Below are 27,594 nucleotides of genomic sequence, written 5' to 3' on the forward strand. Positions count from 1 at the left end.
TCCAAAAGCTTACTGCCAGCAGACTATCAAAATGTCAGAAGAGTGACATACACAGAACAAAAGGACCTCCCACTCACCCTGTGGTTTTATATCCATAGTAACATATGGAAAGCTGCCAAGGACAGCCATAACTTCTTCGTATTTCTTATCTTCTAGAAAGTGCAGTAAATTGCGACGATCTGAGCCTTTCAAACTCACCAAATCCTGAATACTTTTGATTTTATACTGAAAAAAAGAAGAAAGGAAGTCCCATGGTAGCACAGAACATAGCCCATAAATCAGCTCTTCATAATACATGACTGTTGCCACATTACTAATACATACACAACATTACATTTGTTCTTATAAAAAAACCCACACTTTGGAAACTAGCAAGCATATGTTTCGAGAAACAATAAACCAAAGAGGTTGCACTCAAACCTACTAAACAGAACTGCTTTGAACACTGGTGTGTTCCTCACTATGTCACCCCTTAGAAATGGTTGTTTATAGTTTCTTATAAAATTGTTATTTCAGCCAGGTTTTTCAGAAAGTTGAGCTAAGAAATCTTACTAATAGGGGTTTTTATTTAGATAGAACACCTAAGGGCTTCCAGATTTACATTAGCAGAATCAACCAAATACAAGTTTAGGGGTTTTTTTTGTACTGAACTGCCCACAAATCTAAATCCACTCCTAAGATTTGCAGAGCAGAGCTAGAAGGCTAAAACAAACACAAATTATTACCTCACCATTATAAATGCATGTACTTTACTAAAAACAATTTAATGCATCCAGGTAGACTGATCATACTGCCAATCTAGAGCACTGTATTTTTGAAGAACTCAACACATGTGATCCTGTGAAACTAGCCTAAAAAACTGGGATTTTCCCACACTTTCAGAGCAAACAGAGGTGGGATTATAACATAGCCAAATTATTTGTTTTTCACTTAGCTACAATGCACATGTCAAAAAATACATCTAAAATTGCTTATTTCCTCATCTGTTCCCTGTAGTTTAAGGCTAGATTTAAAAAGTAAGTCTTTAATGATACCTCTAAGAGAATATTTTACTTCATCCAAAGGATATGACTACTTGAATATTTCATGAACAAGCATCTTCAGAGAGGATTAAAAAAATGCAATACCTAAGAATTCTTAGTCTTGACACTAACACAGAAGCACCCCCTAAGGCAGTAGTTAAAGTGAAACAAAAATTCCATCAGATAAAAAGAATATTTTCAAGATTCATCCAAATTACCCACTGTAATAAAACTATCAGAAAAGTCAAGATTCCAGTAGAAGCAAGGGGCTGTTTCTGGCATTCCCAGAAGATACACTAGACTCAAGCAGGTTGAAATGCAGAGACAATTGGTGAAACAGAGTGAAGAAACACATGCAGATATTGAGACAAGACTATCCTTTTTCATCCGTAAATTCTACAAATCCCAACAGTTACCCAGCTACATTAGGAGCAAAAGCTTTATGAGACACACTTTTTCACACAAAGGATCACAAAACCTGAAATGCCTCCCACAGTAAATGATTTTTTTTCCTTTTATGAACTCCTCTGTCTAAGCTTCCAAATATATTTTCTACCAAAGTACATTAAGAACAATGTAAAATCAAACAAGCCCCCACCCCCCCCCCCCCCCCGAAAAAAAAGTCCCAGTAGGATATTCCAGACACATTCTGGAAGAGTATTAAATAGATATTAACAGATCCCTGATCCTAATTCCCACCTCCTAACTGAGATGGAATTTTCAAAAACCAAAAGCAGCTAGAACATCTAGGAAGTATTGTATTGAGTTCCTTAAAAATAAATCTATTTTTATGCTCTTAGTTAATTCATGGCCTTGCTTCCTTAGCCACAAATAGGTAAAAGAAGTAGCATATCGCATTTTAAGAGGTTACCAAGTATCATTTGTATTTTTATACCTTTTTATGATTGGAAACTCTTCTCAGATTGTCCTCTTCAATGTGAGGCAGCTGTAAAAGGGGAGACTTGAACTGCTGAAGTCCCTGGACTGTCATCTGGGAAAGCTTCATACAATTTTCCAAAGATCCCAAAGATGGAGCACGGAACTCCCTTTCTTGGGGAGAATGAAACAAACAACATAATTTTTAATTTTTTTTCTTCTTATACTTTTCTAATGCATACTTGTATTACAGAAAACCTTACTTCCAGTCCACCAAGCAAAAGAAAGAGACATCTTAAAATGTTCAGTATAATTAACTAGGCAGACTTTTTACTCTCACTCCAGCCACACAGAACAGCAGACATTTTCCTCCCTCTATTTAGGATGTCACAGCTGAACACTAATATTGTCTGAGGGAACAATTGCACAATGTATCTATGTAATTATTATAGAAATTTCACCAATTCAGTTTTAAAAAATGCAGCATCAAAACAAACTTATTTTATATTTGTATGTTTTATGTATGTGTGTGTATAACATGTTTATTGTGTCATTTATTATAATTTATCATGAAATATTAATCTTTTACAATACATTATTTATAATATTTCCATCTTCAGAAACGAGCATATACGTAGCAGCCTATCACATGCAAGAAGAAAACTATATAATTGGAGCTAAGCAGAGCATATTATTTTATGTTAGAAGACAGTAAGGAGAGCCGTAAGAATATCAAATGCATGACTTATTTATAAATAAACATATTGGTTAAAAGGGGTGTCTATTTGACTTTTCTTATAGAAATTACCTATCATTTTTTTCATATTTTAATGTACAAAAAGACCTACACTCATAATTAAAATTATTATAAAGTACACAAGGAGAAATAAGTCCTAGCCAGAACAGAGCAAAAGAAAACAAAAACCAAAAAACCTCACTTAGCAATTATTAATACTCAACACATCTGCAAAGAAATGAAAAAGCAAAGCAGACACAAACTGCAATATAACTTTGTATGACAACCATTCATTCATAAACAAAAACTTCTCATAAACCCTGTTTAGAGAACTCATTTCAGATCACTTCTTATCTTGCTGCAGATTCTAAGGAGCTATGAGGGCATAGTAACTGCACATGGTAGATCACTGTTCCCTCTGCTTCAGCTGCCCCCCTGCTCTTCAAATTGTCTTTCTTCACTAATTATACCTAGCTACAAATTACACCAAGATATAAATATCATCAGCTATCAAATCAAATTACATGGAAGGACATGTGACAATTATATGCAATGCAAAGAGAAATATAACATAAAAATGGAACTACCTGGCTAGACACACAGGTAACTAAGAAAGATGTAACTGTGACCTTTAAAAAAAAATAGTAATGGAAAGATTAATGTCCCAACCAAGTAACACTACATTTACTTTCCATCTTTCTCAGCTTCCACTTCCCCTGTAATTTTTTTGGCTGCTGCTGCTAAGGAAAGTCACAGGACTTTTTTTTTTTTTTAAGTTAAAAAAACACACTGCAAACCAAGTCAATAAAAGAATCCTAAATAATCTCTGACAAACTGTCTTTTGCAGGAAATTCACCTAGAGCTTTGAGACTACAGAGCACTAGTCAGAGTAGAAAATATTCTCTTTTTTAAAGGACTGACTCATCATCCATATGACAGTAGAAAAATATTTTAAAGTTGGAAAGTATAATCTTGGTTTCCTGAGAAGAACACAGGTCTTTATGTTCCCTGAGAGTGGACTTGAGGACACCATAGCTTTTAACATCCCCCAAATGCCCCTACCATAAAATTAATGCCATTTCTGTACCTGTTTTGACAGCTTCTGATTGTCAAATTGCACAATGCAATACGACCTTTAATGTAAGGTTATTAAATTGACCAAAAATAAAGAATCATAGAATAGTTGGCATTGAGCTCAAATATCATCGAGTTCCAACCCCCTGCCTTGGGTAGGGACACCTTCCACTAGACCAAGTTGCTCAAAGTCTCATCCAAACTAGCCTTGAACACTTCCAAGGATGGGGCATCCAAAGCTTCTCTGCCTCCCCACCCTCACAAGCAGTGTTTCTTATCCAAAACCACCCTCTTTCAGTTTCAACCCCCCATATGACATTGAAGTAGTCAATCCCAAATGTAAATGCAAATTTTAGTTGCTTGGCAAGGACTGGCATACAACTGGGTCAAGCCACAACCTCTTCATTACATTGCAGCTTCCAACCTGAATTAAAGAATGTGCTTTGACTGGACAGCTGAACACATGCCTAACTTCTGCAGGCACTTACTGGAGCACATCCCATGTTTTTGGCAGCAAACACCTCACTTGGCAAGGCAGCTATCTACTAATCATATTTAAGGATGATCTCCAGGAAGCCATGAAAATAATTTACACCCGCTGGTTCTCAGGTATCAGCTCAATAGCCCCAGAACAATGGATGCAAGCAATGGATGCCACAAAGCAAAGCAAAGCAAAGTGCCAAGCTTGAGAAGATTCCTATCAAGTGTCTTTCTCCAAAAGACCTTATTACAAGGTAAGCATAAATTGCTGTAGACATTTTTAAGCTCCTAATAGTAACAAAACCATTTCAGAATATTTGAAAGACAGGAATGCAGCACAAAATGAGACTTCACATGCCACTATCAATTTAGGTTTCACAAAGTATGATTTGTCCCCAAAATATTTCTTTAGATAGTATTAACACATGCCATTGCCTTTGTACATTCATAGAGCCAGGACTGATGAAAATCTATGACTAATTGGAGCATGTGATCCTTTTATGTACTGTGTCAAGTTAGATCTAAGTGAAAATTAGAACTAGCCCCAAAACCAACTGCAGTTAAGTTTTAAGTCACTTAAAATTATGGTGACAAATATAAACTTAAGCAAAGCAGTTTCTTAAAAATTTCAATACCTAAGTTCAATTTTATTCATCTTAAAAAAACACAACACAAAACCAAACCAATGCCACCTTTACATTTTCCAGTTGTTTCCCAGGGCAACCCAGTTCTCTCTGCAGGCACAGTCATCAAAAACAGAGTCAATGCATTAGATTTGCTAAATAAATAGTAAGATGTAAAAGCAGTGACTTCACTTTAGACCAAAGACTGTTGGGTACCACCTTCTCTTTAACACCATGTGCTGAGAGCACTGGCATGGAAGCAAGAGGAAATGTTTGACTGTTTGGTACAAATTTCTGGCTACCATCACTTTCAAACTTTGGAAATAATTTTAAGAAAAGCTGTTACAGAAACACCAGACAAGTCCTCAACTATACCTATGATACATACCTACTTTTTTCCTAAATCTAGGGAAATCATTTCCACTGTATGTAATGATAGATATGTCATTATTAAATTCTCTTCAGCTTTCACAAACTGATTGAGGCCAGAAGAGATAATGATAATCCCTGGAAATTAGTGGTAGAGATTGTTCAGATTTGGTTTATAAATAACCATTTTACATGCTAATAGAAAATTAGTTTACACCACTGTATTTCAAAATACTGTCTCCTTTTATTTTAATTTAAGTTAAAATCTAAAATTCTGGGAACTTGAGAGCAACTTATTAAGAACAATGCATCTATAAATATTTATTTTACTGTCAAATTAAGAAAGTATGTCTGTGTATATTCAGAACTAGAGGAAAAGAATACAGCTACCTGAAGGTCATTTAGGTTGTAAAGTATATAATGCACTCTGTTCAGTATCTTATTTCAGCTTTTACAAGAAGTACTGTAAGTGTTTCTCATTTTTCAAAGACTTCCAGTTCTGTTGCATAAAAAAAGCTTCTGCCTGTGTTATTTTGGTTTCATTTTGCACAAAAGAAAACAACTATTTGCTAGTTGACTAATACACACATTTTTAGATGGCCTATGTATATTTCAGAGCTTTGAAGTACTTTACAGTATCACAGAGGTTCAGGTATTTTTTATCAACACTATCCAAATTTAAAGAAAAAATAATCTAAGGTAGCACACAACATCCTTATCTGCTCACATCCCCTCTCACACTTTATTTTGTAATGGAGCACAATTTCCAGCACCACTTGGCATAGTTCTGGGAAATATCTTTCCCAAAACCATTCTTACTAGGAGGCTATCAATGCTCATTAAAGGAGTTTTGGTCTAGTGAAGATCAACCAGTAATTATTGTTTGATAACAAAAAAAGAGTGACCAGTTTGACATAAAAAAATGCCTCGATTATGTTTGGTGCAAAAAAGTAATGATATCCAAGTCTTTGCTTCCTTACACTGCAAGGAACCATCTTCTGAGTAACTGCCTGTTTTACAGTGGAAAAAAATGCTTAAATATTATATTTCAATTGAATTATAATTTCTATGGCAAGACATACAGTTAAGCACCTGCCCCTACAACTTCAGAATAAAACTACATAGCTAAAGAACATAGAATTGTGATATGGAGAAATATGAGCAAAATACAAAGAAATAATGGCAAAGAAATGATCTAAAAATACAAGAGGCACTCATAACAGGAGAGAAAAAATTGTAGAAGTGCAAATGGAAAGAACACAAGTCTTGCACTAAATGCTTTGCTACTGAAAATGAACCACACCTTCAAAAAAAGGTTTTCAATTGCAGTTAAGGAGAAACTTTAATTGCAAAAATAAGGCAGGACACAGACTCAGGATTTCAGAGCAGAGCTTGGCAGCAGCAGCATTTCAATCCTCAAAATAGAGAATTCTCTCATTACAAAAAGAGCAGCAGTGCATTTAGGCATTTCCAAATATCACAGGTTAAGTCTCCCACAAGAACCAAAGACTTTATGAAGTATCACAGTGAAGAAACATATTTACTGGTTTTAATTATACAGTTTCTTTTCTTACCTTCCCTGCTTCGAGCCATTATTATTAGTTGGCAGATCACATTAATCATTTCTTGAAGTAGTGCAGGACTCTTCTTAAGGATAAACTGCTGATCTGCAAGATGCAACTGGCTGCAATTATGCTGTACTACTTTTAGGAAAAACAATCAGTTTACATAAACTGGACCATTTAATGGCATGGTCTTCACTGCTATTCATTCTTGTGTTATGAAAAAATGCCACTTTATTCTCACTGACATATTTAAAAAACTAGGAAAATGAAAGTGCTAAGAGTAAACAAATTTTGTATACCAGCTCCCACACCAAATGAAACAGAATTTATTAGATCCATCTAAAAAGAAGTAACAGGATAACAAAGACAATTTACCAGTCATATTAAAAATCACATTCTTTAGGTAATCACAGGTTAAAACCAGGATTTTTAATTTTAAGTGAAACACCAGTTTTGCAAAAAAAACATGATTTGCAATGCGTCAACTTTTTTTGAATGCAGTTCTGTGAAATTCTAAGTACAAACAGTAACTAAGGAAAAGAAAGATGATATATTTTTCATGACTTTTTAAAACTGATTATTTTTCTTCTAAAAGGAACTGAAAAATTTGAAGCAAAGCATTTTCCCTGGTTTGTTGCTTTGTGTTTGTTTTTTTTAAATTTCCATTAAAATGTAGAACATCTGAACTTTGCTGGTCAGCCTGGAACTATGGCTTTCATGGATGAAACTTAAGAAATGCATTTAGAAACACTTTGGTTTCAATATTTAAAAGTATTAAAAATTCCAAAACACACACCAAAGCTCACAGGTAACTGATATTTAAAGTTCTAATCTTGTCATCTTTACTTCATATAGTGGGCTAAAAACCTCCAAAAATAAATACACATGGAAATGCTATAGAGACCAAGATTATGCTGATCTTGGATTTCTTTGCTCTGAAAAGCAAATATACTTCATGTTTAACTTTTTATTCTATTACAAAAATCAAAAACAATTTATCTAAGCTATATTTGCAGCCAAAAGCTTAAAAGAGTAAAATATCAGTATTGCAGGGCTGTCAGGAGAGTGAGGAAATGCTGAATAAATGCTCTAAAGGGCCGTTAAAGTTGAAAAACCAAGCGGCTTGCATAGAGACTATTGAGCAGAGATCCATTCAACTCTTTATAGGATAAGAATCAAAAGTACTGCAGCATTCAGCAATGCTTGCATCATAATAATAATAATGCAGCATCTTGCTCTGTTTCCAGGTATAACCGATTAGGGGAGAAGCCATTACCTTCTTCAAGGACCTCAGGAACTTGCATCCGGGCAAGATGGGTCAACAGCAGAACTCTGGCCTTCAGACTGTAAGGGTAGGTGAGAGGAGGCTCATTCTTCTTTAAGTTTATGCCACCAATTTCTCTGATTAGCTAAAATAAAACAGTTAAACAGGTATTTTATTGCAAAATACAAGCAAATACAGGAGAAGAGTTCACAAGGGAAAAAAAAGCATGCTCACAAAAGTAAGAGTTTAAGTAACTTTTTCCTTGGAAATTTCTGTAGAGATGAACATTAGCCATTTTTATTCAAAACCCAGCTCAAAAAAGTTTAAAAGTGTCTTTATAAATCTTTTTTCAATGTGCAAAGGGGTGGTTGCAAAGATTTGCATACAATAAACTCGTCTTATGTAGTATTAAGTAAATTTGTATTGACAGAAATATTTTTAATATCTGATTTTATTGCCAAGGTTTACTAGATTCCACCATATTTCTAAGGCACTGAACTTAATATGCACAAGCAACAGCATCCCCTTGAGATGTTTCCCCCATCTAAGACACAGCAAATAACTTCAGGTAAAACAGGGAGGAGGTTTACAAGCCTGAAATCCCTGGTAGGCTGAAGATCAAGTATTTTAACTTCTTATAAACCACACCATCTTGAAAAAAACAGTGTTCTTTACTCAGGATGACCTTTCCTGTTCCCCACAGGATCAAGAGCCACAGCACAAACAGGTCTGAGTAACAGTAGCTCAGATAAAGTAGCATTAGTACATGGCCCAGAAGCTTCACTTTTTAAGCTCAAAAAGACAAAAAGAGAACTTTGGGTATCAACAGCTAAGCTACACCAACCAGTCTTTCCCCACACTTGAAAAAAAGATCTGACTCTGCTTATAAGAAACTTGTAAGAAGCTTCTTATAAGCACATCCTGGTGTAACCCCAGATCAAGAGCAGTAAAAGTTAGAAAAGAGGATTTTGTGAAAAATGGGAACGATGATCATGGCCCCAAAAGCAGGATACCCTAGCAGAAATTATTAGCAATACCCTTCTGTGTTGATGCTTCAGTGAATTGTTCTGCCATATAGTCAGAAAAAAACACAGATGACACTGAGTACTGGACCTTTAGAAAGGGAACAAAATGTCATAAAATGCAAAGTCATGCACTTGCATACTAACAAGAACAGCAGCTTGAAGTGGGAACCTGTTAGCTGGAAAACAAAGATGGGGAAATTCTGAAAATTTACTGATCCCCCTCCAGTTGTACTAAACCACCATATAAAACAGCTGCGGAAAAGGTTATGCTGAAAGTCATTCCTGCAGAAATACAGGAACAGTAGTGCCACCAACTAAGGCACTGTTAAGACTTAACATAGAATGCTGTGGACAATTCTAAGCAGATAAAAAATAATGTAAAATTTAGAAATCTATCAGCTGGGAACAGTACCCTGTTCAGTACACAGCAGGAGAAGCAAAATGAGACTTTTTAGAAAAGAAAGAATGAAAGACAGCAGTTTTTCTAGTTTAGCAAAATAAAGACAAAAAGATGACTAATGGGCTATTGCTTGTGTCTACAGATGCATAAGGATATACACAGCAAGAATAGTTTAGACTCCAGAATAGTGATGATAAAAATTGGATACAAATTGGTCACAAACAAGACTCCTAATCACTAGAACAGCAAGTTCTGGAACAGCTTCTCAGCAGGATATGGTTACAGAAGGCTTGACTGCTTTTTAAATAATGAATGATTAAATGTAAAAGGCCTTGCAGAATGCCAATGCTGGCAACAGCATGGATGAAAGAACCACTGCTCAAGGTCTTTTCCAGCCTTTTGCTCTCAGTGCTGAAAACCCCCACTTTACTGCAATTCCATCTTCTACTCAAAGCCCACAACAGGATAAAGAATTTGTAAAAGAGACAAAGACAATTAAGTAAAAGAAAATAGACTGACTCTTACATTTAGGTCACATTCAAAACATGAAAACTCAACTGTGTGCATGCAAAGGTTAAATCTGTGAGACTATTTCCTCCTCTTTTTGCCAACTCAAAACATTTTTATTGGAGCATTTTGTATACTATGTTTTAAACTTCTTAAACCAAAGCATTAGTTTCTGATAAATAAGACTTTCAAATACTCTGCTAGTAAAAATTACTTGCCACAGTATGCATTTATGGCATCTCTGATGTCACTGGAAACACTGAACGGAAATGAATATAAAAGGTAATCAGAGGGGAACAGATATTCACAGAGGAATCTCCATGATATTTAAAGACATTACTAATTCAGACATCAGATAATAATTTTATTTTACTGGCAACGCACTCAACCAGATTTGTGTTAACAATTTAAAAGAACATCAAATGGTGATCACCTCTTTATGTCAATTCTCAAAATTTTTAAGGAGTAACACTCTAATTTCCTATTTACTTTACCCCTCCCTAAAAGTCCAATACAGCAGCCTATATACTAAACCAATTCAATTTAAAATAAGCATTAGCATCATTAATGCTATCTTTTCTTTTAAAAAAGTTTAAATCAAGTCTAGCTTCCAACTCCTATTTCTGAAGGGATACAGTTGCCTCACTACAAAGTTAATGCCTGAAGAACTTGAATTCTGTCAGCTGGTCCCCCAGAAGCATCACCTCCCTCTTCCCTTGACGAGGTCAGTTAAAACACCTCTGGACATGACTGACCTGAGGTATCTGAATGTTGTCTGCTGGTCTGCTCGTCGCATCTTTGTTGTACTGAGGATCAAATTCAGATGCCCCTGCTAAAACCATGATAAGCCCTGCAAAGATAATTGGAGTCAGACAAAGAAAATGTCAACATCCTAAGCCACCAACTGATTTCTTCAGAACCTTCAGCCATAAAACTTATTTCTGTTCCTGCCTCAATAACCATGAATATCCATGTCCTCTACTTAATGGATCGGTTACTACTGCCACAGGGCAAGGAGGCAGGAATCAATGTCTGGCACAAAACAAAAGAGATGATTCAAGGCTCAGTTTCACATGGTATGAAGCCCAGCATTTGACACTTAATGTCTTGAAAAGAACATAATTAGACTTCATTAGGACTAGCAGACATCACTGCACAGCAGTTTGACTACTTCTGCATGCTCACAGAATCATTCCTCTCAGCAGCCCACATGCCTGCAGCAGTACCACAATGTGTATGGAAGAGGGAGGCAGGAAGGATAAAATTTCAGCTCCATTTTCTGCTCAGTCAGCATTGAAAATTCACCAAAAAAATTACTGTAATTATGAGAAAAGCAGTCCAATAAATAATCCTACAAACAAATTGCACAAAGATGATGGACCACTCTATTCTTAATGTGATTAGGAAAATCCATGTTACCACAAAATATTCTGTAGTGTAATTAAAATGAAAGCCCTAGACAACTGGATATTTTAGTCCCATTGTGAGCTTCCTGCTCATGAACATACCAGACCCCTCAGCCACAGACAATCAGAGAGAGCTCACACAATCATTTGCTCTAGTTAAAATAACTTTTTTAGCAGTAGTTACTCAAGCTTCCTTCTTACATTTTGAGCAAGTGCTTTTATGAGCAAGTCAAAGTTATTTTTGCCTACCTGCAGTGCCCAGTGAATTCAGACTAGTAACAATGAGTCAAGTTCCCTGAGCACCAATTTTCATTTCCATGCTCAATTATCTATTCACTTCCTCAACACAGTATATTGAAGACTTTCAGATGACTATAAATATCTTCCCATTATTTAAAATCAACAACTGAAAATCTCCAGGAAAGGAGATTCTGAAAGTTTGTTTGTTCTGAAGCTTGAAAAAATACCTTAAAACAAGGCAAGCCATGCAGATTTATCTCATCATTTTCCTAGCCTGGTTTGATTACATTTGCTGGCACTGATATACCACACCACAGTGGAATTCACAACCAAGCAAAAGCCTTACCTGATCACTGTGTGGTTTGTCTAAGCCACCTCAGCTGCACCTCAGTTTTCATTCAGACTGCACTACAGACCTCAGTAGAAAAAACTGACCTGCCTCTGATCCACACCTAAAAGTGTCAAGTCCTTAAATAAGGCCACTTAAACCTAGAGTTCACTTTTCAACCAATCTTCAGGAGGGACAAGGCAAGCCTCAAAGCTGGGTTCTAAGCAAGATTCAATATGAAACAAATTATTGTTATAAACAAGTCTGAAAAAATAAAGTGATCTCCCTGAACTTCTAAAGTCTCACCTACTCTCTCTTTTCTCACCTAGCTGGAGATAGAAAAAAGTGTAAGAGTGAGACAAAAGAGTATAAAACAGTCTGAACTAATCCCACACACATGTGTCCTGTGAATCAAAGGGTAACATCTTTCCATACTCTTATGCCCTACACCACTTGGATGATCTGCAAAGCATTTCGGCTCTGTAGGACAAGGATGGATCAGGAGCAGATTTCAGCAATCTTCCAGCAAATTTAAAGCAAAAAACAGTGCAATTCAAAGAAGTAAGAAAATATATTTATTAATCCTTTTTTAGAAGGTTTTGGGGTTCCTCTATTCTGTTTTTCAATTGCTCTGAGCATTCAATCGAGTTAAATCCTATCTAGAACTAAGTAGTACTGTGGCAATTCCTCAGGGTCATTCCAGTCTCCAAACTGTAAGATACAATTTTGCAGCAACAAAGTACACCTACAGTTTTCTCCAAAAAAATGGGAGGGAGTCCTTTAAAATCAGGGAGTAGACAAGAAAAGGAAGCATATTGAAAGCTACAAACAAGTAACAAAGTAACATAAAATTGATAGCAATTTTTTAACAGAAATTTAGCTCTCTATTCTAACATCTAAAAACAAGAAAGGCTATTGCATTCTTTATGCATACAAAAATTTTATGAAGCCCCTAAAAATTCCAAAGCTAGTTTTTTTACACTAACAGAAGAAAACACACAGAGGTTTGCCCCTACTGGCAACTGAGGGCTACAGGCAGGTCAGCATGTTTTTCCCAACATACAATACCCCTTTTTCTTTCTTTTTTTTTTTTTTTCATGTATAGATAGACATAAATATATCCCTCTACCAAACATTTACTTTTTACAGAGTATTCTTCATTTGCAACAGAATTAAGTGTTAAAAACACTCTAAAGGAACCAGAAGCATTACTTTTAGCTAATTAAGGCCTATAAAATAGAAGTAATTTAATGTCAGCAGACTGACACTCCCAGAGGAACACACCTACAGCTGAAGATGCCTTATACTTACGTTTCATGTCCATGTTCCGGGTTTTATAGACAAAGTATGTATATATTTGAGTTGTCCGAATGAGAATCTGATCTCCACTGTATCGTATTGATCGGTACCACCAGGAACCCTGAAATATTCAACAGGAACAGACTGATGTCAGCTACAAGGAAGCATCAAAACAGCCATACTGCATGACCTCGTGTCTGTCAACAACCAGGTAACTCAGCCCAACTGATATCATGTATGTTGAGGTGAACTGAATTTCAAAAAGGAGAGGGGAACAAAAATATATTTGCTGACACAAACTTTAAAAGCACACTGATAAATTCATCTGAGAGAATCTAACATTAAACATTTTTAAATGACCTCTAGCCTAGAGACATTTTCCCCAGCACAAACACCTGCACACATATACATTGCTTGGTTTATTTCTGGTGTTGTTTTAATAAATCCACTAAACAGAAAATTCACTCGATTTACCACTTGCTGTATATGATGTGGTAACTCCTTACAGAGCAACTCAGCATTCAAATCTAGTTTAGGCAGGCCAAGACCAAACAAGAAGAGATTTCTTTCACTATAAGAAAATTTGCAAAACTGTGATTTAAGTCACCTGACCACAAAATGTTTTTCAGAAGAGGAATCTGGAGGTGGCCCTCACTGGAAATTTTCAGAATTAAGACATACACCTTCAGGTTGACAGAAGAAGAGCAACACACTGATAATTGCTTAATTATCACCAGTGACTCAAATTACAGAACTCACTCTACAGTGATTGTACTCTCTAATATATTTTCAGAAAAATGGTGTGCTGGGTTATAAACTGCAATCTGTTCATAAACTCCTCCCTGTAAGCAAAGCTCATTTAACATAAGAAAACACATTGAAGATAGTCCTCTATCTACTGTGAAATTTATTAACTAATTTACTGCTTGTTGCTCTTCACTGATAAGTGATGCTTACTACTATTAGTTTCATAATAGTGAATTCCCCCACTATGGAAAGAATTCTGCAATCTACTTAATTATTTGGGAAATATTCAAGGAGTGGCTCCAATAAATTTTTTAATAAATTACATTTGATTCATCCGTGAATAGATGAATGCTGACACAGTATATTACACAGCTTTCTACAATGTTTTTCTGCATAAAAAATTAATTATAATCCCACAGCTATCAAACATTTGTACAAGTACAGGTATTGGAAGAAAAATGTACCCAGCCAGTCCAAACCTACATGAAAAAGGCTGCCCTAACTGCTTCTGCAGATACAGCTCCTGTCTCTTGCCTCATGTACAGGACATTATTTAGGTCAGAGGAAGTCTGGAAAGAGCTATTTATCAATATTGTCCTTTTTCATTAATCTGGATTCAAAGGGTGGAAGTAGCCTTACTTTATTTTAGATGCCCATCAAACATAGGATGACTACACTGCAGTTAAGTTTGCCTTCTTTATTGATTCATGAAAGAGAAACAGGCCCATTAAAGGCATGAATTATTTTGTATGTCTACTTTCAAATGAAATGATAAAATAACATGCTCCATAAAAATGACTATTCCTCTTCGCTGACTCATAAAAGAAATTTACAGTGACAAGTCTGAACATACAAGTCTACATCTGGTATGGGGCAAGAAGAGGCAGAAATTTTTTTCTGTGCTCAGAACATTTGTTTGTATCAAGAGCAAGGTTGTTTTCCTTTCACTTGAGCTATGATAAACCTGGTGTAAGTCACTAAAAGTATCTGTATACAAAAAAGCATCAACTGAATCCTAAAAGGAAAGGCATGAAAAAAATTTGCATCCTTGATTTTAGACTTTTTATTCAACCATTTGTTGAAGTCAGCACATTTAATCTTCTAAACTGAATTTCCAATTGCACAGGAAGACTCAAAGAGAAGGAATAATGTCTCTCTTGAGTCTCTGCACACACTGATGCAAGCAGCTGCTAAGACCTCAGGACACTTTTTCAAATTAAAATCTACTTTTCAAGAACATGAGGGCCTTTTGGTGTCAGTTCTCTAAGTCTTGCTTCATGCCACACCCCAAATGCACAATCACTGGGTAAGGAAAATTGTTTAAAAGCAATACTTTAGGGCAAACCCAAGCCCCGAAATAACACTCACCTACCAATTGATTCCTTACATATTGCAATGTCAAGGGCAGACATCTCATGGTGTACAGAAGATCAATAAAAACTGAAGCTATTTAAACACAGGCAGGCAGGAAAAACCAGATCAACCACCTGCTGCACCTGCAGTAATCATTCTAGCACCACCAGCTAGAGATATCTCAGTCTTTACTATAGCACCCCTGAATATCCTCTTGAGCTCATCACCTCAATAATTTTCTTGAGAAAGAAGCTACAAGACAAATTACGTAACTTAATAATTCTTGTGATAGCCAGTATTCTCCCTGGAGTCTCCTCTCTATCACAGCACTGCATTTTTCTGGAAACTCTACAGCAGCTACACTTTTTTCACAGTAAAACACCACCTTTTTAAAAACAGCTCACTTGCACTCTCTATGAAAGCTAAGAATGAGAACTCTAAGACAGCCTTTTTTACAACTTGGTTACAGAGAGCAGAATATCAGATACTACTTACCACAACAACTGGAAGAATAACCATAAATGCTAATCCATATACAAACAACACCTACAGAAAAAATATAAAACATACTGTATTAGATACTGTGGCTACTTAATACCACTCTTGTTTAATCTTTATTCTAAAATAATCAGTAGTATGACCACAAGCTTACTAAAAATTATCACAAGCCTACTGCATAATAGTGTAATTATTTCTGAAGATCAACTTACAAGTAATATAACTAGGTATGGCTTAAATAAGGAGTGTCAGTTTAGTGTGATTCACATATTAATCAGTTTAAATGATTCACACACTGTCACAGGTCAGTTTCTTTAATAAATAAAAAGTTGGCAGCAAGACTGTGATGCAGTGGACAGACATCAAAAGTAATCAAGTGGTTAAGAAAAACACCTTACAGCAACAAATACAACAGGAAGAATATTTAGATACTGTGTGATTAGAGCATCACTAGCAAACCAAATGGAACTGGAGAAACCCAGCATGCAGCTCTAACTGTGTTCCTTGCAAGAGTGAACACACACTTTGTAGCAGGGGTGACCACAGTAGAACCTCATTGTCATTGGAATGAGATCTATCCAAACATATTCATACTTCATTCTCAAAGGTTAGATTTAAGTTACTCTAACACTCACAGCTCCTGAAATTTGCTTCAAAGATGTTCACTTGGAGCAAAGTATTAATGTGTTTTGACTGAAAATGTGCAGTATTAAGCAATTTTTTTTTTCAAAAACACTTGAAAGTTCACCTTAAAATCTTGAGCTAAGTAAGCTGACTCACCAAAATTGAATTTTTCTGATCCACAATCCAAGCTGGCAAAGCTATACCGAAGCTTGTAGCTGTAGGATGAAAGAAAATAAGTTCACTATAAAATACTGAGAAACATTTTTAAAGTCACATTATGACTAACAAAAAAACAAAAAACACCAACCCACAATAAACTCACTCATGTTTATTACTTCAATAAGCAAAATTTTAATAAATACAGCAAAATCAAGCAACAAATTAGAAATACGCCAAGTATGCAATAACAGGACTTAAATCCAACACCTGAAATACCAAGTATTTTAGCTTAACATATTGCAGTGAAATAGATAGGCAAGATTTATTTCTACATATATAAACAATTGGAAGTTTTGTGAGTTTTGCATTGCAGAGTTTTCAGCAGTTTAAATACATATAGTTAAGTAAGCAAATGAACTGCAAGAAAATGGTCTGAGCAAATTACTTCTATGGATAGTTCTATTGGTTTGCCCCTCTAAGAAAATGTTCTAAGCTGTAAACTGTACACACAAAACCCTCTGTCAGTTCAAATTTCTGTGTGACTGGTAAGAAAGAAAGAGGAACACTCTCCAATTCAAAAGAAGTTAGGTTACAGAAAACAGAAGACATGATTCTCTAACATCTCCAATATACAGATCTGAATAGAGAGTAGCATAAAATAGCTTTTCAGACACAAGTGGTAATAAATTAAATTTTGCAAACACTGTCTATCCCAATACTAAAAGCTCCATGAAACCAATGGGGGAAAGAAAAGAAAGTAAGACTTCATCGATTTCTAGGACCTGCTTAAAAGAAAAACAACATGTTTTCCTTAGTACTAGCAGTTATCCATGAGGAGCAATGCCTTAAATAAGGATGGGCTAGGATCCCTCTGTAGTTAGGCACTACACTGATTGATACCATCTCCAACAGACTGTGACAGCCATCAATTCAGATAAACAGCTGTTACCCACAAGCCTAATGTGACTTCTCTAGGTTGAAAATTACTATTCCTTGAGTCTCCAATCAAACATCTGACAAGCCTGACCACACCTCAGCCTTAGGAGTTCAAGCAGATGATACCCAGTGAATTTACCACATTAAGTTACAGGAAATGCCTTGCCCTGGAGAAGGAAGATCTCCAGACTCTAATCTGTTAATGATTATGGATTTTTAGAAGAATCTACTAAAAGTCTGTCTTTTACTAATGAAGTAAATTTCAGTTTGCTACAATATTTTTGACCTTTAGGATTGTACCCTTAAATTGTTCCAGGAACAGAAGCAGTTCAGTAAAAAGCTCTTTCTCTTCTGGTCTGAGAGTCTCCTTGCCCCCACTCATGCCCACTGAGCTGAAGCACCAGCAAACAGCATGGGGAAACGGGCTTTAATCATAAGGCACTTTTAGTAGACTATCTTTATACTCTTAAGATCTCCCTCACCTGCTTGTAAACACTCTTTGAGTGATTTTGCATTTACTTTTAGTAAAGCAGCAAGTCATGCAAATACATAAAGCCCTTGTTTGCCTGCCTCTGGCCTCACACTGCCTCAGCTGGATAGAGAGGAATGCTGCTCCCTGTTCCTCTGTGCTGGGCACAGAGGGTGGGATGTACCACACTGAACTTGGTTGGGCATGTCTAACCCCAGATGTGCTTCATGTCAGCCCAGAAAATCCCTCTATGAGGGACTGTACCTATCCTTTGTACAGAACTGTAAGACTAGAGTAAAGAGCTTGGGTACATGTTTTACACCACAGATGTGTAAATACAGAGAAGATAAATTTCACTAAATTAGAAAGCCCCTCACACTTTAATGTGGAACAAGGTTAGAGAATAGAGGAGAGAGAGAAAATAGTTCAGGGATTTCTTCCACTCTTCAGATGTCTCAAACAATAACAAGAGGTCTAGAAATAAAGCAGAGAATTCCACTTCCACTGAAGTCTGAGGTGGAGTTTTCAGAAGAGCAGGAGGCTTAACGCCCACAGTACGAGCTGCTACCCTGCCAAAAAATCCTTTCATTTTGCCCTCTGGGAATCCAAAGTCTCTTAGGTTTGTGAATACAATCACTAAACCAACCAAGGATGTTTGTGCCTTCTCAAGTTTTAGCTGAGTTTTCTTTTGACGTCACAGCTTCAGGTCCATTCAAGGACACTGACACAACTGCCTAACTTCAAATCCTATGCCTTGTCAACACTAAGTGAGTAGCTTATGGATGTGAAAAACAATTTAGTATCCAGAAAGGTCCTAGCAAAGCTATTAAAATTTATAGTACCATTTTGCTGATATTGTGACAGCATTTCTGAAGAAAGATTTTATCTGTATTTTGTAGCAAGAGGGATAGAGACCTCTTACTTGCCAAGCAAAGGAAGTACTAGAAGCTAGGAGTTGATAGAAATCTGTTATGCTATAAAACACAGTGTTTAAAGAAGCTGATCCACCGCCTTAGTCCATTAGAAATGCCTTTGTCAGACCGTGACATAGTGGCAAAGATGTTTTTTTGAAGGAAGAGAAAAGATTTTTATTTCTTTGAAACACCAGTTCAAGGGCTAGGGTTGGCTTTTTTAACTTATAAATTAATGTCCTGTGTTGGGTGGATATAATTCAGAAGAAGAATTTACAGCACAGATGACAGAGTACCCTCATGTCATCCTGTAACTTCAGAATTAAGTTACAAATTCCATTTATTTCCAATCTGGCTGTAACTCATTCTACACAGATATGGTGTATAACTTGCCTTAACAAATGGCAGATTTCCATTTTGTCTGTAATGAGTATCAGCTAGAAATAGGCAACATTTTTCCTTAGTAGGCCACTTAAACAATCACAAAGGTGTTTTACAACAATTCATACAACTGCAAGTAGGGAAAAAATTATTAAATTTCAGTCTTAAATTCATTTTGTTTGGATCACCCTACTGTAAAACTTTAACACACCATCACCAGGATTATTTTCATGTAGTAACCTGCCCAGAAACAATAACCCCTTGTACATCCTTTCAAAGTGTGTTTATTGCACTATGGCAAACTGTTAATTTTTCAGTATACATCTCTAGTATTTAATCATAAATACCTAGAAATGTTTAAAATTGACAAGTTTCTGATAAGCAGTATTCTATTTTTTGCTTATACCTCCATTAATATTGGCAAGTCTCCCTAGATACTTACTGAAGCTGACTAAAACAATTCTTCTCTTCTTACCATAATAAAAAGTTCAAGAAGTGTAAAGCAAACTCTTTCTTGCCTTTCCCTGCCACCACCCCCAGAACCAGTTTCACAAACAAAGAATTGGTCAGATGCGTTGCTTTAATCATAGGAGAAAGTTTTTATATAAAGCTCTAACTGCTAATTGACTGATCAGATATTCCACATCTCAATGTGCAGTGCTTACAGAACCTCTGTCATTCATAATTGTTACCTTGTGGTCCATCTGGATTACCAAATTCTTCCCAGTTTTTTCGTGACTCTTCATCAGTTAACCTAGTTACAAGAAGAGATATTAAGTTAATACAGAAGACATTTCTCTAAACCATTAACAAACAGAAACTTGAAAATGTGGCAGTCACACCATCCTTTAGAGGTGGTTTGGAAATCTAAACAGCTTCTGGTATTTTTATGAAATCTAATAGGAAACAGTACTGCTGTATACCTCCTTGACAGAGAAGCAAATTCTTTAAGGACTCTGACAGGAAATCAGGCACAGAAGATGCCCATGCAGGAGAATGCACAATCACATCTCCCTTCCATGACAGTGACTGCACACCCATCAGCACACAGTATTTCTTGATGCCAGGTTACAGCACAGAAAAATTTGAAAGAAAGAGGTTGAAATTTATCTTATTTTTTGGGAGGAAGGTAAATATGGAAGATTGATCAGAAGTAGTCCATATGGGTCTTAATCTTATTCTAGACCTTTAGCCTTTGACAGCCCGTGTTTGGTTTTGTTGGGTTTTTTCCCCTGGAACTCCCAAGTTTCATATTTTAATACTCTCTTATTAAATAAGATACCACCTCCTAAATCTTACAGTTTCTGTGCCTGTTCAGTAATGACAGTTTTTTGGCAATTGTGTGCCACTTTGACAGAGCCCCTGCTACTAAGGAAGAATACTGCTTTAGAAAACAGAACACCTGGCTTCACTGTATGAAAGATTTTATCTCATATAAGAAACCCAGTGAAGAAGTCAGGCCTCCCCTGATCACTTCTAAGTCCCCCATTTGTTGACAAGCAGATTCACCAAATGGGCAGCTTTTATAGTCTTTCAAGACATCAGGCTAAGGAACTTCACCAATGTTTACCTCACAATATACCTCTGCCACAGCCCATGCACTAGTGTTTGAACTATCAAACTGCAGCACCAAGTGTTTGAGTACTGGCTTGTAAAGCAAGTAATTTACATGCTTCACAAGTTCAAAATGGCATACCAGAATTCCAACTGAAGAGATTTTCAAAGTGATACAGATGTGTTTAAGCAAAAAGTATGATTTCCAAACTGCTCAAGTGAGCATGATTGGTTCTCCTTCCCACCTCTTCCCAAACAGGACTCTCCATCAGTAAGGTTAACCACACACACAATTGACTTCAAGGCAGAAATCATCACTTCCTAGGTTCCCCGATGATGTGACTGACTCAATAAATCCCAGTAACTGAAGAAGTCTCAGAGGCAATGGGCAAGAGTGACATGCTGTGACCACAGTGACTCAGCACAGCTGCTGCAGAGAAGCTGTCTCCACCTCAGCACAAAGAGGACATGAAGGTGGCCTTTGTTTTACATAAAATCCTATCAACAGATGAGGGGATCAACTGGTGGCATAAACATTTCTCTTTGAGTGCATAAAAAAACTGTGAATGTCTCAAGTTTGAGACATCAGCATGAGGGGAGTAAATACCTGGCTCAGTCCACCAGAGTATAAAAACCAGACAACTAGGATTCTGTAGAGAGCAATGGGCTCCTGCTGGCTTCAAGCCACACATGCCTTCCCATCAGCATCCTGACAGTGAGTGCATTAGAGACACCAGTAACAGGAATCCCACTGGTATTGTGATTGAACTGTGTATTGAAATGCCTGTATTTTGATTTCCTTTATACCAAATTCTTATATTAGACATCTCTCAGGTATTAAATAAATAAAAATGCTGTAAGAGATAAGACCAAAAAATACTCTAGAGGAAAAGCAGATTCAAGGACTCAGCTTTTAAGAACTATACAGGAATTATCAAACAGTCACCAAGTAAAAAATCAGGACTGCATGGCAAGCATAACTGGAAAGGGATAGGGGCAAGCTGAGAGAAAAAGGATTCAGAATGAAAACATCCTTTTCACTGGATGGAACAGTTAAAGTACTGTCTTTTACTCTTTGGCTTTACCAACAGGTGAAACAAACAGTAAACATATTTTCTAAGCATCGCTTCAAAACTGCTGTAACAGAGTCGGTTGGTTAAAAACCACAACACCCATTTTGCTCTTTGTCATCTTTAAGATTTAATATGTGTTCTACTGGAAACACTTTTCCTAGCTGACATGAAAGTTAACACAAAGAACTAACACCTTACAGTATTCTGACAGGTGCAAAACAAATTATCCTTTCTAACTCATACAAAGCAAATACTCACTGCAGGAAGACGTGTTTTGACTTTTGTTACATATCTGAACACATTTCTTCCTGCCTGCTTGCACCCTCCTTGCTCTTACTGTAAAGGCTGTTCTGCCCACAATACTGTGATTCCCATTTTTTCATAGGCAAAAAAGAAACTTACGCTGCATAGGCCTTAGCAATCCTCATGAACATAACTTCATCTCCTCCTTTATCTGGATGGTATTTTAGGGATAGTGCACGGTACTGTTTCTTTATTTCCGATATACTTGCTCCCTTCAAAAGGAAAGGTTTGCATTTATTAATAAATACCTTAAATAAAATTCATTCTTTATATATAATCCTAATACACATTGCATAGTATTTTTCTGAACCATTCACTGAAGAATTATATTGTAACATAGGATCATGAAACTATGTTTCATTAAAACATTATTATTTTTCTAAATAAAATTCTTACAACCATTATGTTTTTAAACTAAGACAGAAGTTCAGAGTCTAACTAAAACACACTCAGATGACTGAATAGTGGGTTTTATCTGGATTATTTTGCTTGTCCATCTATAGGAACAAAAAAAAAAGGAAGGATTTCTTATCTATTTGGCAAATTTTAAACATATTCATGAATACAAGGAACTCTCATTTGCAATATTCTTCTATTTAAGCACAGTTCATAGATCAAGTATGATGTTCTACTTGCAGTTTGTACGCAGAAATAGATCTGTCAGTCACCAGGAACAGCAGATTTCCCTGCCACTTAAAAAGACCTTTGACTAGAATCATCCTACCCATAAATTATTTCAAACTTCTTGAGCAAAGGGAATACATTACCTATACCTGAGAAAGATTGATTTTTATTCTACTCCAGCATGTTGTTAAATACCACCAACAAAATCCCTTGTGCATTAACTTCCAGCTTGGACTGTGAACTTCATTACACAAGACAACCAACAAAACTTCATAGTAAGTTCAGCTAAAGTTTTTTCTATATGTTATCTGCTAAGTTTTGCACAACAATTACCACAAGACTCTCCAGTATTTTGTGCCAGAGAAGCCTAGCATGCTGACCTTAACTGCATAATAAACACACAAGAATTTATTCACAGATGATGGTACTGTTTCAATAAATTTAAACCAGAAATTAAACTACCCTGAGGCTTCACTTGTTGTTACTTTATCTCACTTTATACAGTCTGCCATAATCCAACACTATTTTTCAACAGCATGCCTGATTTAATGCACAGGATTAATTTACTCCATTAAAAATTAGACTTCAACTAAAACCAGATGTTTCAAGACTAGAGAAAGAATGCCAGATAGGGAGAAGAGGCTAAAAAGTTGGGGAAAAAGAACAAAGGGAAGGGAAAAAAAACCCAAGCTGTTTGAGATGTGTTTTCATGGCTCACATGAATGCTGTCTATAAAAAAAAAAAAACTGATTTTTTCTTTCTGACACAAAAGGTGCCAGAAGGTGAACACAATCCCAGAAAAGTTGACAAGTTTTTCATCTACATTAAATTCTTACTCCTCATTTTCAAAAGCTAGGCTACAGAGGTTAGGCCTGACTTACAGAAAAGCTTAGTAGCTTTGGACAGCTGGTATCAGTCTGCTTGGAACACAGAGTGTGCCTGTATATAACCGCTTTTGAGATTCATCTTTATGCCTTGGATCCCAGCTTTGAAACTGCAGTACAGATACTTATTAAATAAATAATTAATATTGGAGCACCTTATGTGTTAGTGAATTCCAGTGGTATGCTTCAAAAAGAGCTATTCTATGTTCAAAACACATTGCTGATATTGCATATAAAATCTGGTGTAAGTACATTATCTGGACTTTGTTGGCTGTGGTTCTTCTCGGGAAATAAAAGCCTCTTGTTAAAAATTGATATGCTAACATAAAAAATAATCTTGACTAGAGTATGAATGCAAAGAAGAAGTGAATTACTGTGCATCAAAACTTTGAGTGATTGCATCTGCAACCATTTTATTTTTTTTAGGTTTAGGGGGAGGGGGTTGTGGTGTTTTACGGTTTTTTTTAAATAACAATAGCAGTTCCATTATCTAACTACACTTCAGCATCTGTATCACTTCATCAGCAGGACCAGCTACAACTCTCAAGGTTCCACTTGAATGGTAACAGAAAAATGTTCATTTTTCACGTAATCTGAACTGAAAATCTTTCAAGAGATTTAACAGAAATTGCTTGATAGAAATAGCCTCAGATTTTGAACTCTTTCCTTGAGCCCTACTTCAACTATCTATCTTCACGACCATCTTTTCATCCCCCTCTTAAAACCTCTGGCTCTCATTCAGCTTGTCCTTATGAGAACATGCTCCATCCCTCAGTTCTTAAGGCATTCCAGAATTGGTTTCTTTGCCTGGGTAAGTTGCATGTGTCTTGAGTACATGTACAAGTTTTTATCAATAAACACAAAGCTATAATTCACTAAACGCGTTCCTTTCTTTCCCTCCGGATTGTTACTTGTAGAAATTTCAGAAGGATAACAAAGGAAAATACTCTGATGACCTAATCCCTAGCCTGATTTCTTTAATCAAAGTTAACCCAGTTATACGAACATTTAAACTGCATGGGTCCAACTGATACCATTTAACAGTAAAAACTTGTATTGCTCCTTCCTGTGCATCAGTGAGAGAACTCAAGTCAGCAGCAGTGAGTTGAGCTGTGGTTGAACTGCAGTAACTTGGCTCCAGACGTGACAGGCAGGTGTTCTACCTGTCTAGCTAGAAATAGGATGCAGACTTCTCACCTGCTATAAATGGCTTTCTTAGCACAAGGAGCTGCTTTTCTCTGCTGACAAGTCAACATCATTTAAAGGCAAGACATGCATTTGCTAAAGTTGACATACATATTAAGCTCTCGCACTAACAATGTACATTGCATTTAATCAAAACAGGTACATTCAAAGCTCATTCACGTTCTTGTGCTGAGCTGATCTACAGTGTATTTCTTCAGACTTGAGAGTGAAACATACCTCAGACTCCAGAACTGGAAAGATGACTCTACTGTTATTCAAAAGAGGAGCCTTGGATCAGGAAATAATTAACATAAGCAGACAGTCTGCTCAAGGTATTGTGGTTAAGATGAAGAGTTTAAAAGAAGTTCAGAAAGTCTATCCTTGGGATATGTAATTTTTTGCATCCATTTTGAAACAGTCCTTCAGTTTTAACAAAGCACTGCATCTATTTTCTAGATAGGCACTCTATTTTTTTTTTATCCCAGTTCAATAAACCTATTGGCTGGGATCACTGTTTAGAATTTGCTGTTGGCATTCACAGATACAACCAAGATTCAGGCTAGCCTGCACTACATCAAAATGTGCATCACCAACACCCTTCAGTGAAACCTCTCATTTACAAATATTGCTCTGTACAGAAACTGTAAATCAAATTAATTCACATTCTTGTTTATACAGTTACTTCAGCATCCCTAGAAGTTCCTATGCAGAAGATTTACACAGGGCATACAAAACAGATTTTTTTGGTTGTTTTCCTGTACACAGAGAGGAAAACAACATCAGAATAGGATTTTAAAACACCCACCTCACTACATTTGAAGGCACTAGATATAAAAGTTATAAATTGGTACAGATATAGGCAAAAAACACGTAACAACTGACTTTATAACATGCAGCAGTAACTTTCACATGCCAAAAAAGAACAAAACCACTAGATAGATTCACTAAACTTACTTTGTTTGAAAAAACAAGTCCAAGATTAACATCTACACACAGCGTATACAGTTACAGTAGCACAGACTAGTGAAAGATGTTATTACTTACAGGATCCAAATGTAACACTTCATAAGGGTTGTATTCTTGATACTCTCTGTCTGTTTTGGAAACTTTGTATGCAAGGAACAAAAATAATGCCCAGCCAGCAAGGAGGACTATTTTCCTGTTTGGAAGAAAAAGAATTTTTTAAATACACAAATCCACTAGCTCTAACCCCATTCTAATAACACTGAAAGCCATCTTATATCACTCTTCAAGAAACAGCATTAAAACAGCAAGAAACACTAAAGCAGGTGTTAGTATTTCAGTTTTAATACCACTTTTTCTCCTAGCTTTTAACAAGGACAATCCACTCCCACAAAGTCTCAATTTTTTAACTGTCTCTCCTCAGCAGGTATACACTATTATTTCCTATTTTTAAAGGATTATTTTAACTAGATCCTAGACAATGTGTTAAAAGGAAAAAAAACCAAAACACAAAAAGCTGACACAGGTGCATAACAGACAGCAAAACATTTTGAGGATGGGCATAACAAGGAACTGATAAAGGGTTCACCTTCAAACATACAAAATTATTATTCTTTTATATTTGAGTATACATGTTCACATACTAAATATTTAAATGAAAAGATTGCACTAGCACTACTAATTTCAGTGAGGGAGAATTTTTTTTTTTGAACAAATAAAAGCAATGTTTACTCTTTTCTACAGCTGAGGCTCAGTGGTCTCATTCCTCAGGTATTTTATACAGGACAAACAGTATGCATCAAGATTTCAAGCCCTACTAGACAATAATGATTACCTATTAATTATTCAAATATTGCAAATTGCAAATGTCTCTTTAGTGATGCAAAAGTAACTAATCCCTGCTTTGATTACAAACCAGTGTATTTCTATATAAAACAAGGCAAGAATTGATTAATGGGAAGCCATGCAAATGAAACGTACGTACTTCACTGTAGGAATTATGTTCTGCTGTGGCTTGAGCAGTCGCAAGCGGTACCACAAACACCTTCCATACACGTTCCTTATATTCTTTAATCGAATTTGTTCTATAAAAATAGAGAGATTGTGATTAACCAAGCTGACAAAACTCAGAACAGCCAACATGCCCACCTCACCCCAAACAGGCAGTACAAGGTCAGTTGGAGGACGAACATAAGGTCCAGCATTACCACAGGAAAGAATGCCTTCTATCCATTTAAATGATGCTGTACATACATAAACATAAGAAGTTGGTCAGATTACTCTCTCTACCTAAAAGAAATCCGTTCTATTTCCTATATGCCACATAGTAACCATCACATGTGAACCCAACCTTTGCCTAACATGCACCTGTAAACTTTGCTTCTGCCACTCAACTCCAAAAGTTTCCCTTTTCAGTGTGTCAGCTATGGCATGCAGGAAAAACAAACAGAATGCAACCCACAGGCAAACTGGTATTTGTATACAAATAAAGAGTACAGCAGGAACAACAGCAAGTTGTGGATAAATCAGATCTTTTTTGCTTTGCTTTTGTCTGACAAAAGGAGCTTCCTTTTTTCACAAGTGAATTTACCATGCCACAGAACTGGCACACTGTCCTGCAATATCCTGAAGACTCTGATCACACTGCAGTGAACACCTTACACATTCCTCAAGGTAAAGCTCTGCAGTGAAAAATGAATTGTACTTTCTCTGGAT

General features: G+C 36.2%; 1 protein-coding gene across 1 annotated transcript in view; it reads right to left on the reverse strand.

Annotated features, from left to right (window-relative positions):
- SEC63 (SEC63 protein translocation regulator) overlaps positions 1-27,594 on the reverse strand; it is a 53,196-nt gene that overhangs the window by 12,351 nt on the left and 13,251 nt on the right. Inside the window, exons 2-13 of the mRNA XM_054628945.2 lie at positions 26,864-26,963; positions 25,960-26,074; positions 22,322-22,434; positions 19,985-20,046; positions 16,593-16,651; positions 15,810-15,860; positions 13,227-13,335; positions 10,697-10,791; positions 8,022-8,154; positions 6,755-6,847; positions 1,918-2,072; positions 78-225 (exon numbers count right to left, since the gene is read on the reverse strand). Coding sequence (XP_054484920.1) covers positions 78-225; positions 1,918-2,072; positions 6,755-6,847; positions 8,022-8,154; positions 10,697-10,791; positions 13,227-13,335; positions 15,810-15,860; positions 16,593-16,651; positions 19,985-20,046; positions 22,322-22,434; positions 25,960-26,074; positions 26,864-26,963 — 1,233 coding nt within the window. The remainder of the gene's footprint in view (positions 1-77; positions 226-1,917; positions 2,073-6,754; positions 6,848-8,021; positions 8,155-10,696; positions 10,792-13,226; positions 13,336-15,809; positions 15,861-16,592; positions 16,652-19,984; positions 20,047-22,321; positions 22,435-25,959; positions 26,075-26,863; positions 26,964-27,594) is intronic.

Source organism: Agelaius phoeniceus, chromosome 3 (assembly GCF_051311805.1).
Source record: "Agelaius phoeniceus isolate bAgePho1 chromosome 3, bAgePho1.hap1, whole genome shotgun sequence".
In the NCBI taxonomy this organism is placed as follows: Eukaryota; Metazoa; Chordata; class Aves; order Passeriformes; family Icteridae; genus Agelaius; species Agelaius phoeniceus.